Here is an 18855-nt window from a genome sequence, read left to right as displayed (position 1 = left end):
GTTATACCAGCTCATTTTGGTGTAAAAATTATAAAACTCTGTGTGACTTTTAGCGTCTCGTGTTTGTGGACGCTTTTTGCAATGAAGCTCATTTGCATAGAAAGGGGCCAATTTTGACTCTTGTAAAGTGTGCTTTCGGGAATACCACCTGATTTGCAGAAGTGCAAAAGAATAAATAAAAACCTGATAAAAAACACTGTTTGGGACCATGTCTGACTATATTGTGAGCTTGCCTTGCTGTTCTTAAGGATATTTAACATTTTTTGTTTTTTAGGGCTTAAATGTTTGCCCCATTGGACTGCATTTAAATGGTTAAGCCGTCTAGCATCAATAATTCTGCAACAGAAGTAACTGAACTTTCTGTCATTTAACTCAGCCATTCTAACTAAATATGAATGGAAATAAATAAATGAGACTCAAAGGTGCGAGAGTGGATGGCTAATGGATGTTCAGGTTGAACTGTGAGATGCGCTTGTGCTTTTAAAAAAAAAAAAGATTTCGATTTTTGATGAAGTGGAGAAGCGTCGACGGAAGTCCATGGCAATGATCTTTCCGTTTATGCAGAGTTTGCGAGAGGCCTCCTTCCCTATGCCTGGCAAAACAGTTGAGATCAAAAGTCCGGTCCTTTAACTTGCTATTGTATTTGGTTAGTGTTAGCAATATGAAAGTAATGTCAGACAAGCACTTTCTTTTTTAAATAAAACTACTTTCTTACTTTCAATTTCCCCAAAAAATGATCATCAAATAATCATCGGCACAAGACACAGAACAAAATGTGAATCCAAATGTAAAACAAAAAGAGCCGTTTAATAGAGTGAGTGTGTGTGTGTGTGAGTGAGAGAGAGACTCAGTGGTATATTTTGTAAGCAATGATACAGTAGTCTTTTCAGTAAATATACTGGATGTCTGATGTAGGTAAGCAGATAAACTTCTAAAGACTTAAAATACTTCAGTTCTTTAATACAAGCAAACTGGGCACATAAATAACTTGATACAAATATGTAAAAAATGGTTGCATTAAATTTCTTTTTTTTAATAAAGATTTGGTAGCATTACATTGCTAGAGAAGGCAAGATATTCTGCTCAAATGCTTCCTGCAAATAGTGGTGAAGCTTCCGATTGGTCCAAGGACGCTGCAGTGCCGTGGTGAAGTGAGTCGTACAGGTGGCTAGCCTGTAGCTCCGCCTCTGCTCGCAAATTTATTTTCTTCAAAAAGAAAATATGAAAAGTCATGTCATCAAAAGTCATCGTGGAAAGACCAAGCAGCTCTACAGCTTTTAAGCTTTTCATTAAACGTCTTTGCCATATGGGACCTGGGCTTTCAGTATTGCCTTTTTTCTTTAATGAGATGTTTACAACTGTTTGTCAAGGATTAGCGTCACCTGGGTCCCAATGTGACTTAGGAATCAACCCAAGATGTTTTTGTTACGTGCATCACACTCCCAAAGTATAAAGCTAACAATGTAACCATATTATCACACATTATACTGGAGGCAAAAAATAACTTTTAAAATAAACTAACAGACAGTCTTTTGAGTTCATGTATGGCGTGTGGTGCATACCTGAAAGTCCCTGATGTATGTGAGGAAGAAACTGACGAAGGAAAGGGCGAGCGACCACTCGGAGATGGTGCTGATGATGTGAGCCGTGTAACCCTGCAAAATGTAGGGTGGTTATTTTTCAGGACACCCCCCCCACCACCCAAAAAAAAAGTACTGTTCTGCAGGCAGCTCTGCATACTTTTCTCATACACACATTAAATTCTTAGACCAAACCATGACAATGTTCAAGAGAAAGGTACTACCGATCCGACCCACGTTGCATCAAAACCTGTACCCTGTGCATGACACCAGGTACCACTGACCGTCTCTCCAGGCACCCAGTGTAGTTTATGGGCTACATCCACTCCAGGTAGACTGCTGTACATTACAACAGAGGACACAAACACTGGAGGATAGTAGTCAAGGAGAACAATGGAAAAACCGTATTAACCATTGATATGATGCATGATAACAAAATAGAAAAAAAAAAAGATTTTGGTTGCCATTTTTTCCTCTAAGCCATGTCACGTATTTGTTTAATTAATTTACAAAAAGCGGTGTACTGAATCGACAACTGCCACGATGCCCCATCCCTGTGGCTGAAGTGGCAAACCATAATATTTCACGGGATGTTATGCAAATTTGGAGCCTCTCAAATAAGATGGATAGATAAATGGATACTTTATTCATACCCAAGGGAAATAGCAAATAAATACTTTGGATCAGAAACAGGACTTAATTTTCAGAGCACAACTGGAGCTTTTCACTATTTTTCGCCATTCCCTGTTGTGTGGTGCGTCCTTATGTGAAGCAAACAAATGTACAAGTTTATGATGAAAGTTAAAATACTGTCAATTTTGGTATAAGCAAAACAGATTTGTTATTATTTTTTTACAATTACAATGAACATGACCAGCTTACATAAGGAAAGGTTTTGGCAATGTAACATTTTTATCCAAAAAGACAGAAATCCAACATCACTTAATGGTGGTTTTCTACAAAGCTGTTCTGCATTTCTGAAGTCATTTGAACATTGTTTTAACATTTTTAAAAGTTTAAATTCATATTGAAACCATCAAGATTAACGCCGTTATAAGACTCGATACACTTCGTCAATGTAACGCCCGCGCTTTGTTCTCGGACCTTTGTGATCCATTTTCAGATTTTTTTTTTTTTTTTTTTTTTTTCAAAACGGCCCAACATACTTTGTGGAATCTTAAGTTGAGGTACAGACAAAATAATATTATCATACAGTTACAATGGGGAAAATGTCCGATATGGTGCACGCATTCTAGATATTTGTTCAGTGTCTCTCATGCCCCATTATTTATTCCCTGCTGAAGGCAAAGAATTATCAACTCATTCTACATCCTGGCCTTTTATGGCAGAGGCCTGTATTGAATAAGGTCAAAATGTGCCCAGTCCTAAATAAAAACACAAGTGTAAAAAACCCAAGGATACTACTGATGATGCTGGAGACGGTCCACACTGCGACCCAGAGGCGAACCAAGAAGGCGGCCTTGCTGTGCACATGGGGCTGCATGGAGAAGGACACCAGCGCCTGGATCAGGATGTACAGAGCCCCCACTCCAAAGGTCAGGACAGCCCCCACCAGATGCATGGAGAACAGGGTGGTTTTCTGAATGGGACCCACACGCATGGAGAGTTTCAGTATTCGCAGACGAGTGTCGTGGAAATATAAAACATCAAAGTAGAATAAATTCACAGACACATAATTTTGACTTTCTAAATTTGGTCCAATATTGTCTGTGAGGGCTGCCAGATCTTGCAAAAATAATAATAATAATAATACAATTCCAATATTAAAAAATTCACACCAGTCTTGTTAAAACAGACCTGATATGGTAATAATGTGTTTTCAAGGACACCATAAAACATGTGGAAATCAACAGTAACCTGAAAGTTGGCAACCACACACATGCCAGAGGAACTAATGCAGCCGAGCACCAGACCGAACTGGTTCAGAGTGTGGAGTTTGTTCTCCTCTGGCCCGGTCAGAGCCTGGACCTGCTTGTAGCGCACGTACGTTGTGGCCACACCTGAAATCAGAACCGCGGATATCATCAAATCACACCACCATCCCACAACTTAAAGCATTTGTGGTCATCAACAAATTATCGTAGGTTTTTTTTCCTTATCTGGAATAAGGAAATGGGCGATGTGTGTTCAGTGTTACCTAGGAATGCTGACACATCCAGCATTAGTCCAAACACACACCTCTCTGGAGCCATGGTCCCTGTGTCACTGTCAGAACAGAAATGTAATCATTAAGTTAGATCCATATCCCTGGATCTGACTAGCAGCTGACTAGCTTAAGCTTTGCTTTACCCTCATAATACAATCCTTGGGAGGCACTAATGGCAGGGATACACCAAAAACTTTTTTTTTTCCAAAGATAGTATTACACATTTAAAGACTTTTTCCCCGTCCATCCCAGTAGTGCACCAAATATAAGATTTAGCCAGGAGGCTATTAAAAAGTTGGCAAAAAAAAAAGATTTAACCAGTAGGGACTAATGATCACAGGGAATCAGAGGGGCCAAAAGCCATGAGACTTAAGATCATGTCAAATCAACTTGATATGAGTCTGAGACTCTAAGTGTCTCAGACTTGGGAGCATGCTTTTAACAACCCTCCAGAAAAGACATTTATTTTCTTAAGCTCTTGAAAGTTTGATGAGGTTAAGGTTGTCTACTTATTCACAGAATCTTATTTTTTATATAATAAGCCTATAACTATTAATATAATCCACAAAAACGTTAATATCTCTGTTTTTTTTATTGATCAATCATGTGTTTTAAAAACAAGTGCACTTAGATTCTTCATTTGAATAGTCTCCAAGGTTGTCGCTTATGCCCAAGTGGAAAGGTCCTTTGGTGTGGAAACGGGGTTCGTTCCCGCATTACAAACTGAAAAAAATTCAAGGACCTTTGTTAAGCACTATTTTGTTTTCATTTTCAAGGACTTCACATAAAACAAATCAATTTTCAATGTAATATTTATTAATTAAAATATGATATAATATTATTATTAGGGGTCTATCCCGTTGGGATGAATTGTGTCTGTTATATTTTAGTCCCAAAACTTTAAAAAGTTTATGAAATGTCTGAGGAACATGTAGTGTTTAATGAGTTTGAATGGAACCATATTGTTGGGAACGTCCACACAGAGTGATTTCCTTTCACAGAGACACCGTGAGGCAGGACTCTGTGCACTACAAGGTAGTAGACAGCCTTATAACACGCAACAAATGTATCCTTGTATTAGTAATTCTGCGTGTCACCAGGACTCACTGCATTTTATTATGTGAGTTGATGCTGTGGTCACTGGAAACGTGAAAAATATTTGTTTTAGACGTAATGCTGACGTAAGGAGGAGCGACAGCACAAACCGATGCTATGTTCCATGGGAAATCTACAATTTTTACATGGTGTCGATAACGGACCCCGTGTTAGCTGCCTGCAGCTACATTTATTATTATTATTATTATTATTATTATTATTATTATATACTAATTTAATCTAAATCTCACTGATCTATATAAGTATATCAATGTATTATTAATCTCACTGCCAGCTATTATTATAAGTGTTTATTTCCAACCATGCTGGATTAAATGTACATGGCACCTGGCATCATCTATGTCATGAGAGTGATTCTGGAATTTTTATTTTATTATGTTGCAATTTGAATAACAAAACCAGGGTTATGAATGATCATGATCACCACCCCCCTGGACTTTTCAAGCACTCCAGCACAAAAGGGGGATATTTTCAAGGTATTCCAGCACTTCAGTTTTTGAGGACGAAAAAAACAAGCCTTCAAACACCTCAAGGGCCTCTAGTAAGAACCGTGGGAAAACAGGCCGACCTGATGTAGGGCACCAGTGGGTCCACGTGCCTCAAGACCACGGCTGTGATGTAGGCAAAGATGAACGTGGCTGTGGTCCAGGTCACCAGGGCGACCGGCAGGATGCTGAGGCCCTGCTGAAACCACCACATCCTTGGGTCACTCTCACGCGGTCATTGAAGGGAACCTGTGTCACAAAACAAAGTCTGTATCGTCATGCCAGCAGGACAAATAAAGCCAAAGGGGAATGATATGCAAGCATCATGGCTTGAGAAAAAGTGGTTAGCTTGGAATCAAATCAATCAAACTTTATCCTAAATAAAGGATGAAGTAAGTAAATGAATAAAATATCAATAAATTAAACAAACAAAATAAAACTGATCATTGATACCACTCCTTACATAAAAGGCTGGCTGAAAAGGTGAGTTTTAAGAATTATTTTAATAAGCATTGACTGTGCATTTTTCAGATCCTCTGGCAGGCTGTTCCAAAGACGAGAACCATAGACAGACACTAAAGGCCGTCTCCCCATAGGTATGGTCCTCGTCCTTGGAATAACAAGAAGTATGGCACCAGAGGACCCAAGTGACATACTGGGAAGTGGGAACATATGTTAAAAGCATGCCGGACATGTACTGCGGGCCTAGGTCATAAAGAGCTTTAAAACTACAAAATAATCTTAAAATCCACTCTAAAACTGACAGGTAGCCAGTGAAGCGGTTTTAAAAACAAGGGTAATGTGTGCTCTCCTATTGGTGTTAGTCAATAGGGTGCAAGAAGACCTGTAATAAAAGCATGCAGACGTTTTTCAGTATCTCCCAAGCTTAAAAACAGCTGCACTCTGCCGATGATAAAGAAGATGATAAAGGGCTCTTTTAGTGACATTTTTTAAGATCTGGGTCTAGAAACATTCTAATAATTACATTATAGGCTTTGTATTGTGTGCCAGGGTCCCTAAATGTGGAAGTAACATTTCTCTCTTTGCCTTGGGTCCAATAGCCATTACTTCTGTTTTTTGGGGGGTTTTTCTCAGTTTCGATTAAAAAAAAGAAAAAAGTCAAACGTCCATAGGTTTACATTTCTAATGTCCTCTGGTGAGACAATTGTGTGACGTCAGCATAATAATGAAAGTGGAGGCCGTGTTTTCTGATAAGACCACATAATGGCTGCATGTACAGGCGAAATAATAAGTGGCCTAAAACGTACCCTTGCAGAACACAAGTAATCTCATGTTTGGCAGAGGAGTGGTCACCAGGGGAGAGACTATTCTCGACCAGACAGATATGACATAGAACAGTTTCAAAACACCACCAAAAAAAAGGCCAACTCGTTTTCCCAGTCTGTTAAGGAGAATACTGTGGTCGACACTGTTAAATAAAACACTTAAAAACAATAAAAGAGGTGGTGTGGACTGGGTGCAGCTGCAGTCCCATCCTTGTATAAGGCCGAACGATGTTTCACCATTCGCGCAAAACGCAGTGTTTTATAATACATATTTTTATTACTATAACGTTTAAACGATCCCCCTCGGCCAGTAGGTCGCATCTAGCAAAATAATAAAGTATTTACAATCACTCCATAGGGATTTGGGAGTGATTGTAAATAATTTTTATTGTAAATGATTTAGGTAAATAATAATACAATTAAAAAATACATTTTGATAGATTTCTCTTTCCAAGTACAAGCTTTTACTTGGAAAGAGAAATCCATCCTCAGTAAATCCATCAAGTATTTTTCAACTTTGATCTCCAAAGCTCGGCGAAAGGAAATATCGACTACGACTACTAAATTCCTTGAATTTTGCCAGAGTCCCGGGAATTAAAAAAAAACACATTTAAGAATTTGGAAGTGAGTACAGAATATAACTCGGATGGTCCTCACATAACATAAACTCCGCGACAGCAGCCATAATTGTTTTTGTTTCTTCTTCTTCTTCTTCTTCTTCTTCTTCTTCTTCTGCTTCTTCTTCGTCTGCTTCTTCTTCTTCTAGGCGCTCGGCAGATCTGTTGCACTAGCGCCACCTTCTTCTTGACGGTTCTTTTAGGTGCCTTTAATTTCAAATATCAATCAATATCTCTTCTTTACTTTGGGTCTAGGTTCGTAATTCCTTTGTACTTTATAAACGAAAAAAATGGTAAATATGCTTTTCGTTTCAAAACCAAAAACGGAAAAACTTTATCGGTTTTCCTTTTTTAATTGAAAAATGAAAAACATCGGACTAGACAGTTTGCGGAAGCGGAAGTGAAGTGTAAAATCTTCTAAATAAAAGCATTTTGCCAACGTAAAGCGCATATCGGGGACCTGTACTTTCAGATTGAGATAAGGTGAACTGGTTGCTGTGACATGTAGCCTAGGTCGTAGGGATATATTTGAGTTATCATTACTATTATTTGAGATATATTTTAGTTCCGTATAAAATATATAGCCAGAAACTCGTTGCGGCTACCTCAAATGACCAGCAGGGGTCATCCGCTACCCACTGCTAAGGCGTCCTACAAACAGGCGACTAGCATGGGCCACGGAATCTTGTCAGGTTCTTTCAAAAACATGTCATTTGGGGTTTTTTTCCGTTCAATTGAGAAATGGAAGAAAACAAATACATGTAATCTGAAAACACAGCTGTTATTTGTTTGGCGCAACCCTGAGACACAAGGAACAGTGACAGAGCTATCACAGATGTGAACATTTTAAATTTCATACAAGTAGGAAAATAAGTAACCCATCCTATACCTAAGAGCAGTGGGCTCCAGCTCATTTAGCCAGTGCCATGGTCAGGGGCAACCCACACAAGCACAGGAAGATTATGCAAACTCCAGAACAGAAAGGACCTAGACAGCCAGGATTTGGACCCAGCACCTTCTTGCTGTGAGGAGCAGTGCTAACAACTGAGTCACCATACCACCTTTATTACAACTAATGTCAACAAATGTAATTTATCGAGAGGGTGGCTCCAACCTAAAACAAAAAACAGGAAAAGCATCCTTCTTGGGCTCCCCTGTCAAAAGTAAATTGTCGGTGGTCTGCATCTCTTCAGTGGGCTGGTTAAGAAGTCATCATCTGTCGCAGATAGTAGCCCAAAATAATTACTTTCTCTTGAATTATGCTTACAAGGCAAGTTTATATATATAGCACATTTCAACAACAAGGCAATTCAAAATGCGTTACATAAAACATCAAAAGCATTAAGATTAGGTGCAACGAAACACATCATAAAAGGACATAGAATGCATAAAGTAAAACAAATGTAATACATAGAATGCATAAAAGTTACAGTGCAGTGCAAGAAATTAATCAAAGAAACCTTGTTTTACTCTTTGTTAATAATTATTTTGAATACCGTCTATTCCCCGAATTGCATGTGGCCTTGTCAAGGCGATATCCTAGCCCCGGAGAACCAATCTGGAGATCTTTTCTTTTTTAACAACTTTTTTGCCTATGCCCAGAATAGCAATTTATCTTGTCATGGCTAGATCCTATTACCGGAGAACCGGTCTGGAGATCTTTCAGTTATCTGCAATCTTCGTTTCAGATAGGCCAAAGCCGTTATAATACAGTGCACACAAAGCCACTAGTTTCAACAAGGCAATTCAAAATGCTTTACATAAAACATCAGAAGCATTAAGACAAAGTGCAAAAGAAACACATTGTAAAAGGAAATAACACATTATAAAGTTAAGAAATAGAATACATAGAATGCATAAAATCAAGTCATAAAAGTTACAGTGCAGTGTAAGCAATTAATATTTTGTTTAGTAAAAAGCAGCAACAAACAGAAAAGTCTTCAACCTTGAGTTGCAGGAGACCTGCCATTTTCTGGGAGTTTGTCCCAGATATGTGGTGCATAAAAACTGAATGCGTCTCTATGCTCTATGTCTCTATGTTTAGTTTTGACTCTGGGGACAAAAAGCAGACCTGTCCCAGAATAAATATAGGTAGCCCAAGATCAGAAATTATTTCTGGCATGGCTTTTCTGGCTTGGTTTGTGCTTTTTAACTTTACCGATTGAGGCTGAGTGCTGACTTTTTGTCGTTCTTCCTTGGCGCCAAAAATAATTACTTCAGTTTTGTTTTTGTTTAATTGGAGAACATTCTGGCACATCCAATCGTTGATTGGTTCAATGTACTTGCTTAGTGATTGTATTGGACCATAGTTGCCTGGTGATATGGTTATGTAAATTTGTGTGTCGTCTGCATAATTATAGTAACATACTTTGTTGTTTTCCATAATCTGAGCAAGTTGGACCATATAGATGTTAAACACAAGAGGCCTCTGGAATGGAGCCTTGGGGAACTTTGCATGTCATTTTTGTCCGCTTACATGTTTAATAACCTATAGACACAAAGTAGTCCCCGTACTTTAAGTAAGATTCAAACCAGTTTAGTACGGTGTGCAGCGGCAGATTAAATTCCTGTTGGTCTGCTTGTTGATGGATAAAACTTAATTACCAGTGAGCCAATTTGGAATTTGGATGATGCTGAGAAAATAATGACCATTGCACAATAAAAAGTTAAGAGTGGGATAACATTTACAATTTCAAATGTAGATTAAAAATAATTTATTTTCATTGTGTTAGATTCAACAGGAATAAGCCTTTATCTGCTGAACATTTAAAATGACAATGCTATAAAAAAAAACAACATATGATTTCCACATTCTGGAAATTGTGCGAGTTAAAAATATTACTGATACTTTTGATGTTTTGTTGAAATCAAGGGTCACCTTTATCTATATAGTGCTTTAAATATAGCGCTTGAAACACAACACAATTGATCCAAAGTGCTTCACAGAGAAAATGGTGAACAGAGATGAGCAAAGCACATATCCTTACACATTCAAACTCCTCACAAACACACTCATGTGGCTTACAACCAGCTCAAAGTGTTAGTTATTTTGTTATCTGATCAGAATGTACAGAGAAATCATATGGTCATATCAATGCTCTGAGGAATGTGTGTGACAGAAAAATACCGTGAGCAAGTTACACTGTGGCATACATACACTGAGACATTTCAAACTAGAAAAAAGCAGTACACTGAGAAAAGGTTTGAAAGTACTGGAACGTATCCCAGCATGCACTGAGTGGAAAGCAGGGAAATTTTCAATTATAGGCCTTGGTCAGGGGTCGGCAACCTTCAGCATTAAAAGAGCCATTTGGGTGTGATTCCCACCAAATAAAACCCACCTGGAGCCGCAAACCTATTTGACCGCTATAATTAAGATACACCGGAGATACAGTATAGTTTTATTACACTTGTGCTATGTACTGTATATAAGAACTGTAGTTCGTTGCATTTATGAAATAAAAGAACTACAAACTGATAAAGACTCATTTTTTTTCGGTGCTTGACACAGCAAAACACTAAATTCTTTTGAACTTTAAAAAAAAGAATACTGGCATGTATCATTTTTTTTTTAAATAAAATACCAAATGCAGGTCCTTCACTTATTTGTGGATTTGAAGAAAATAAATATTCATTTTAATTATAAGGGGCAAAAAAATGACTTAAGTCTATTTCAGTGTGCCGTCATCCGCGACTATTTCCTCAGTCGCGTGCCACAGTCAATCGTTGACCTGAATATGAAAAATAACTACATCAGTTCAGGGTCCGATATAAATATCTATGTTTGCAAAATGAATAGCTTGTTTCTCTCACCTGCTTAATGTGATTTCTGCCCCTGAATTTCACTGCAGAGCTTCTCCATATCCGGGCTGTATGACGTAACTTTGAGCTTCACACATGACTGTAAGCTGTCATCAGTGAGTCGCGACCGATCTTTGCTTTTTATGAAGTTCATAGTGGAAAACACTTGCTCGCATGTAAGTATGTTGATCCAAAGATGGACAGGACCCCAAATGCGTACTTGTTCATGTTCAAATAGGTGTCGGGAATGGCATTCCATTGTCTTGATTCCACTCCGCATTCCATGAAATAAACTTTAACGTTCTATTTTCCTCAGAAACGTTTCTTTCCTCAGAAACGTTCGAGAACTCAAAATAAGTCACCAGCCTGTCGGCAACAAGTGACGCATACAAGGTGCGACGCATATTTTGATCGACAAAATATTAAAACGCATTTTATTGTCCTAAAGCTTTGGGAGAGGGCAGGTACCGCTGGTGACACGATCAAGTGCTGAAGGTAATCGCTGAGTCCATCTGTAGCACCATCGACCAGAGCAAGCATCTCCAACCATCAAGATGAGAAATCACATTTGTGTGGAACACATCCAAACCCGCGCCCAAAGGCCCAGGCAGGCAGGTCAGAAGGGACAAGCCGTGGATGAATGCTTCTTGGACACAGGCTGGGAACTGATCACTCCCGGTCGGGTCGCCTGGGTGAGGGTGTCTGAGGTTGAAAGACCCGAAACACCCTATGATCCCAGGTACTATCACTGAGGATGTGTCCAAGTGCATCATGAGATGTTTTACTATCGTGTGTGCGTGTGTGTGTGTGTGTGTGTGTGTGTGTGTGTGTGTGTGTGTGTGTGTGTGTGTGTGTGTGTGTGTGTGTGTGTGTGTGTGTGTGTGTGTGTGTGTGAAGATGGCTCTTCCCCCTCTTGTAGCTGGGTGTATGTGATTCAAGACTCCTCAACCTGGGGTCAACACAGGGAAGACATCCTAATACACTGCTGGGTCACTGATGCAGAGCAACTGATCCACATATATTACTCAATGCAGTTAAGGCCTTGGAGGTGATTACACTAGGCTAGATACACAGGAAGCTGGCAACCTCTAATTTCCTGCCTTGAAGGGGAAAATAAATGAAGGAACGCAAATTGGAGGGCGCATTAGCAGTGGGTCGCGGGTGACCTCTCCTGATCACTTGAGGTGGCTGCAACAAGTTTCTGGCTATATACTGCAACAAGTTTCTGGCTATATAAATGGCAATGTGGTGGCACGGTGGCACAGTGCATTGCACTGCTGCCTCACAGCAAGAAGGTCCTGGGTTCGATTCCCGCCTGGGGCGCTGTTGGCACCGTGCTCCGGCGGGTTATCTTCCAAAAACAGGAGCCTTTCTGTGTGGAGTTTGCATGTTCTCCCCGTGCTCACATGGGGTTTCCTCCACCTCACGTCAGTAAGGACCCCCACCAAAAACATGCACCCATCATGGTCTGACCAGCGATGGACACTTATCACCTGGTCCCCGGGCGCGTCCACGTACGCTGCCCACTGCTCCTGGCTGTGCCCCCGGAGGAAGGACAAGCCAGGATGGTCAAAAGCAGAGAATCCATTTCACCGGCCACCATCAAGCATGTGTGTGTGTGTGCAAGCATGTGTTGTGGAGTGTCGTGTGATGATTAAAGACTGTTTCTTCTAAATGATACGAAACGACACTTTGTCTTAAATAATAATAACTCAAATATATCGCGACTACCCTAGGCTACATGTCACCAATATGCACTTTACATTGGCAAAATGCTTTGTTCTCCCTAACAACACGTCCCCGCTGTCTGTCTGAAGTTCTTCATTCTTCAGTTCCAAAAGAAAAAACAAAAAAGGAATTTCCAAAAAATAAAATTGGACCGTTTTTTGAATTTGGATTGTCGAAAAAAGGGCTCTTTTGGGATTTGAAATGAAAAAAAGATTTACCGTATTATATCCGATGATACCTAGACATCTTAGTTTCCTTGGATAATCCATAATTCCTTTGTACTTTATCCATATATCTTATATGTATTTTATTTATTTACATATATCTCAGTCTTCAAATCAGTATTTCGATTTTTATATGCATAAAGATAAATATATGTCTCCATCCACAAATACATAAGGAAGTCATACTTGTGCTTTGTAAACCATTTTACAAAAAAAATGTAGCATCATTTGTATGGGATTAAAATTCCCTTGTTTTTATCACCTACAACTTTCAAAGGCTTAGACATGTGTATGAACATAAAAATAAAATACATATAAGATATATGGATAAAGTACAAAGGAATTATGGATTATCCAAGGAAACTAAGATGTCTAGGTATCATCGGATATAATACTGTAAATCTTTTTTTCATTTCAAATCCCAAAAGAGCCCTTTTTTCGACAATCCAAATTCAAAAAACGGTCCAATTTTTTTTTTGGAAATTCCTTTTTTGTTTTTTCTTTTGGAACTGAAGAATGAAGAACTTCAGACAGACAGCGGGGACGTGTTGTTAGGGAGAACAAAGCATTTTGCCAATGTAAAGTGCATATTGGTGACATGTAGCCTAGGGTAGTCGCGATATATTTGAGTTATTATTATTTAAGATAAAGTGTCGTTTCGTATCATTTAGAAGAAACAGTCTTTAATCATCACACGACACTCCACAACACATGCTTGCACACACACACACATGCTTGATGGTGGCCGGTGAAATGGATTCTCTGCTTTTGACCATCCTGGCTTGTCCTTCCTCCGGGGGCACAGCCAGGAGCAGTGGGCAGCGTACGTGGACGCGCCCGGGGACCAGGTGATAAGTGTCCATCGCTGGTCAGACCATGATGGGTGCATGTTTTTGGTGGGGGTCCTTACTGACGTGAGGTGGAGGAAACCCCATGTGAGCACGGGGAGAACATGCAAACTCCACACAGAAAGGCTCCTGTTTTTGGAAGATAACCCGCCGGAGCACGGTGCCAACAGCGCCCCAGGCGGGAATCGAACCCAGGACCTTCTTGCTGTGAGGCAGCAGTGCAATGCACTGTGCCACCGTGCCACCACATTGCCATTTATATAGCCAGAAACTTGTTGCAGTATATAGCCAGAAACTTGTTGCAGCCACCTCAAGTGATCAGGAGAGGTCACCCGCGACCCACTGCTAATGCGCCCTCCAATTTGCGTTCCTTCATTTATTTTCCCCTTCAAGGCAGGAAATTAGAGGTTGCCAGCTTCCTGTGTATCTAGCCTAGTGTAATCACCTCCAAGGCCTTAACTGCATTGAGTAATATATGTGGATCAGTTGCTCTGCATCAGTGACCCAGCAGTGTATTAGGATGTCTTCCCTGTGTTGACCCCAGGTTGAGGAGTCTTGAATCACATACACCCAGCTACAACAGGGGGAAGAGCCATCTTCACACACACACACACACACACACACACACACACACACACACACACACACACACACGCGATAGTAAAACATCTCATGATGCACTTGGACACATCCTCAGTGACAGTACCTGGGATCATAGGGTGTTTCGGGTCTTTCAACCTCAGACACCCTCACCCAGGCGACCCGACCGGGAGTGATCAGTTCCCAGCCTGTGTCCAAGAAGCATTCATCCACGGCTTGTCCCTTCTGACCTGCCTGCCTGGGCCTTTGGGCGCGGGTTTGGATGTGTTCCACACAAATGTGATTTCTCATCTTGATGGTTGGAGATGCTTGCTCTGGTCGATGGTGCTACAGATGGACTCAGCGATTGCCTTCAGCACTTGATCGTGTCACCAGCGGTACCGGCCCTCTCCCAAAGCTTTAGGACAATAAAATGCGTTTTAATATTTTGTCGATCAAAATATGCGTCGCACCTTGTATGCGTCACTTGTTGCCGACAGGCTGGTGACTTATTTTGAGTTCTCGAACGTTTCTGATGCTCTACATCCTTCCCAGCTTGTTCCCTTTGTCTTGCCAATCGGTACAAGTCCTTTTCTCCGTCCTTACTGTCCAACCTCTCATACAACTCGTATGCCTTTTCCTTTGACTTTGCCACTTCACTCTTTGCCTTGCACCGCATCAGCTTGTACTCCTGTCTACTTTCTTCATCTCTCTGACTATCCCATTTCTTCTTCGCCAACGTTTTCTGCTCTATACTCTCCTGTACTTCCTCATTCCACCACCAAGAGTCCTTGTCTTGCTTCAACTTCCCGCATGATACACTGAGTACCTTCTTGGCCGTCTCCCTCACCACTTCTGCAGTTGTTTCCCAGTCATCTGGTTCATTCCCAACTACCTCTTCCCTAAATAATTGCAACACTCCTCCTTTTTCAACTTCCACCATTTTATCTTTGGCGCTTCTTTAACTCTCCTTCTCTTCTTGGCCTAGAGTCATCCTACAGACCACCATCCGATGCTGCCTAGCAACACACTCCCCTACCACCACTTTGCAGTCAGTAATCTCTTTCAGATTGCACCTACTGCACAAGATGTAATCCACCTGTGTGCACCTTCCTCCACTCTTGTATGTCACCCTCTGTTCCTCCCTCTTCTTGAAAATACATATTCACAACAGCCAATTCCATCCTTTTGGTGAAATCCACCACCATCTGTCCTTCCACATTCCTTTCCTTGACACCATACCTACCCATCACCTTCTCGTCACCTATGTCTCTGATCCCTTCACCAACATGCCCAATGAGATCTGCTCCAACAACCACTCTCTCTCCCTTGGGGACGCTCTGCACCACTACATCCAACTCACTTAAGAATTCTTCTTTCTCTTCCATCTCACACCCAATTTCGGGAGCATATGCACTGACCACATTCATTATCACCCCATCAATTTCCAGCTTCATGCTCATCACTTCGTCCGAACACTCTCATCACCTTCAAAACACTCTTGACATCTTCCTTCAAGACTATCCCTACCCCATTTCTGCTGCCATCCACTCCATGGTAGAACAACTTGTACCCGGCTCCAATACTCCTGGCCTTACTCCCCTTCCACCTGGTCTCTTGTACACATAGTACATCTACCTTCCTTCTCTCCATCACGTCAGCCAGTTCTCTGTCTTTACCCTTCATAGTGCCAACTTTCAAAGTTCCTACTCTTAACTCTACTCGCCTACCCTTCTTCCTCTCCGGCTGTCTCTGGACACACCTTCCCCCTCTTCTTCTTCTTCGGCCGACAGTAGCACAATTTTCACTGGCACCCTGTTGGCTAACGGCACCAGGGGGGGTCGTTATTAACCCGGGCCTCGACCGATTCGGTATGGAAATCAGATTTGTTGTCTGCATGTTTGATTTGGGATGGTTTTTACGCTGGATGCCCTTCCTAACGCAACCCTCTCTATTCATCTGGGCTTGTGAACGGCACCGATGATACACTGGCTTGTGCACCCCCAGTGGCTAGGTTAGATACAACATAAAAGGAAATAGAAATAAAAGGAAAAATATAAATAATAATAAATAATAAATAAATAAGTAAAAAATATAATAGATAAAGAAGGGGGGGCGGCACCACATAAAAATAGATATAAAAATGGGTTTTGAGAAGAGATTTAAAAGACATCACTGAGTCTGCCACCGAATCTCCTCAGGCAGGTTGTTCCAAAGTCAAGGGGCCCTGACCGAAAAGGTACGGTTACCTTTAGTTTTAAGTCTAGACTTTGGAACAGCCAGGAGGGCCCCGCCTGAGGATCTGAGGCTGCGTACTGGCTCATATGGTGTCAAAATATCTGTTATGTAGCTTGGAGTAAGGCCTCAATCTACAACAGCAGCTAGGTTGTTTGGGTCACCAGGTCTCTGAGGAAGGCATATTCGTGTATCATCTGCGTAGCAATGAAAAGAGACATTGTGTCTTTGGATAATTTGGCCAAGAGGCAGCACAGACTGAAATAGAAATTGAAACTGAAATTGGACCTAAAATGGAAACTTGTGGTACACCACAGGTAATTTGAGCTGTAGAGGATGAGTCGTTACCTATGGAGACTGCAAGGGTTCTTTCTAAAAGGAAGGAATAAAACCAGGCAAGTGCAGTGTCCTTGATGCTATCCCAGGTGTTAAGACGGTCTATTAAAATGGAGTGATCTACAGTGTCAAAGGCTGCACTTAGATCTAAAACAATCAAAATTGCACTATCCCTCCTATCAGCTGCTTAAAGGATATCGTTTGTTACTTGGAGGAGGACAGTTTCTGTAATATGTCAAGCTCTAAAACCAGACTGGAATTTCTCAAAGATGTTATTGTGACACATAAAAGCCAAAAGCTGGGTTGATAATATCACCTTCTCTACAACCTTTGAAAAAAATGGAAGTTCAGAAATGGGCCTAAAATTGTTAAGAACAGAGGGATCAAGGTTTGGTTTCTTTAAAAGGCGATGGACCCTTGTGCCTTCTGGGGCCCCTGGGGGGACTGCTTGCCGTTGTGGGTGTGGGTTGGGGTGTGGGGGGCGGCCTTTTGCTTCTGCTACCCCTGGGGTGCGGGGTCTCCTCGTGCTCCCTGGGACTGGGTAATGCTCCTTGGTGCTGGGCGTGGGGGTTGCTCCACTGCCCTCTGGCTTCTCTGGGGGCCCGGGGGTCTTCTGTGGCCGCAGGGCAGGGTACTCGGGGCTTTCCTGCAGCCGTAGGGTGTCTACAGGGCTGCGGAGTTCGGGGGGCTTCGGGGCCCTTTCCGCTGCTTAAAGGTGATGCGACATGATACCGACCTTCTACACCAGTACTAATGGGGATAAGTCATGTTCACTCACCTGTGGACATCTTACACACACACACACACACACACACACACACACACATACAGACATATATACATATATATATACATATATATATATATATACATATATATATATATATATATATATATACACACGCATAGTACATACATACAGTGGGGCAAAAAAGTATTTAGTCAGCCACCAATTGTGCAAGTTCTCCCACTTAAAAAGATGAGAGAGGCCTGTAATTTTCATCATAGGTACACTTCCACTATGAGAGACAGAATGGGGGGAAAGAATCCAGGAAATCACATTGTAGGATTTTTAATGAATTAATTGATAAATTCCTCGATAAAATAAGCATTTGGTCACCTACAAACAAGCAAGATTTCTGGCTTTCACAGACCTGTAACTTTTTCTTTAAGAGGCTCCTCTGTCCTCCACTCGTTACCTGTATTGATGGCACCTGTTTGAACTCGTTATCAGTATAAAAGACACCTGTCCACAACCTCAGTCACACTCCAAACTCCACTATGGCCAAGACCAACGAGCTGTCAAAGGACACCAGAAACAAAATTGTAGACCTGCACCAGGCTGGGAAGACTGAATCTGCAATAGGTAAGCAGCTTGTTGTGAAGAAATCAACTGTGGGAGCAATTATTAGAAAATGGAAGACATACAAGACCACTGATAATCTCCCTCGATCTGGGGCTTCACGCAAGATCTCACCCCGTGGGGTCAAAATTATCAAAAGAACGGTGAGCAAACATCCCAGAACCACACGGGGGGACCTAGTGAATGACCTGCAGAGAGCTGGGACCAAAGTAACAAAGGCTACCATCAGTAACACACTACGCCGCCAGGGACTCAAATCCTGCAGTGCCAGACGTGTCCCCCTGCTTAAGCCAGTACATGTCCAGGCCCGTCTGAAATTTGCTAGGGAGCATTTGGATGATCCAGAAGAGGATTGGGAGAATGTCATATGGTCAGATGAAACCAAAATAGAACTTTTTGGTAAAAACTCAACTTGTCGTGTTTGGAGGAGAAAGAGAGCTGAGTTGTATCCAAAGATACCATACCTACTGTGAAGCATGGGGGTGGAAAC

At 41.3% G+C, this 18855-nt stretch overlaps 1 protein-coding gene across 2 annotated transcripts; it reads right to left on the bottom strand.

Moving 5' to 3' along the window:
* Positions 1–820: 820 nt before the first annotated feature.
* On the bottom strand, positions 821–7397 carry dram2b (DNA-damage regulated autophagy modulator 2b). Of its 2 annotated transcripts, none has more exons than XM_080000069.1 (8): positions 7292–7397; positions 5432–5597; positions 3739–3806; positions 3459–3601; positions 3003–3180; positions 1865–1947; positions 1563–1655; positions 821–1206 (listed from the first exon to the last, which is right to left on the bottom strand). In XM_080000069.1, exons 2-8 carry the CDS (start codon positions 5560–5562, stop codon positions 1084–1086), a joined length of 819 nt encoding a protein of 272 aa, XP_079856195.1. In that variant the 5' UTR covers positions 5563–5597; positions 7292–7397; the 3' UTR covers positions 821–1083. The 2 variants fall into 2 exon arrangements, with proteins under 2 accessions (XP_079856195.1, XP_079856196.1); XM_080000070.1 differs by lacking the exon at positions 7292–7397 and adding an exon at positions 6617–6634.
* Between the last annotated feature and the right edge of the window lie 11458 nt (positions 7398–18855).

The sequence above is a fragment of the Zeus faber genome, assembly GCF_960531495.2.
Source record: "Zeus faber genome assembly, chromosome: 5".
NCBI classification, from domain to species: domain Eukaryota; kingdom Metazoa; phylum Chordata; class Actinopteri; order Zeiformes; family Zeidae; genus Zeus; species Zeus faber.
Note: the sequence above shows the minus strand (reverse complement) of the source record. Positions and strands in the feature narration are given on the sequence as shown.

Excerpts from the sequence above, each read along its gene's own strand:
- dram2b (XM_080000069.1), bottom strand. The coding sequence starts at position 5,562 with ATGTGGTGGTTTCAGCAGGGCCTCAGCATCCTGCCGGTCGCCCTGGTG. Across the intron at positions 3,807-5,431 it reads CCACTGGTGCCCTACATCAG|TGACACAGGGACCATGGCTC; the intron begins GTCGGCCTGTTT and ends CTGTTCTGACAG. Across the intron at positions 1,656-1,864 it reads ACTGGGTGCCTGGAGAGACG|GGTTACACGGCTCACATCAT; the intron begins GTCAGTGGTACC and ends TACATTTTGCAG.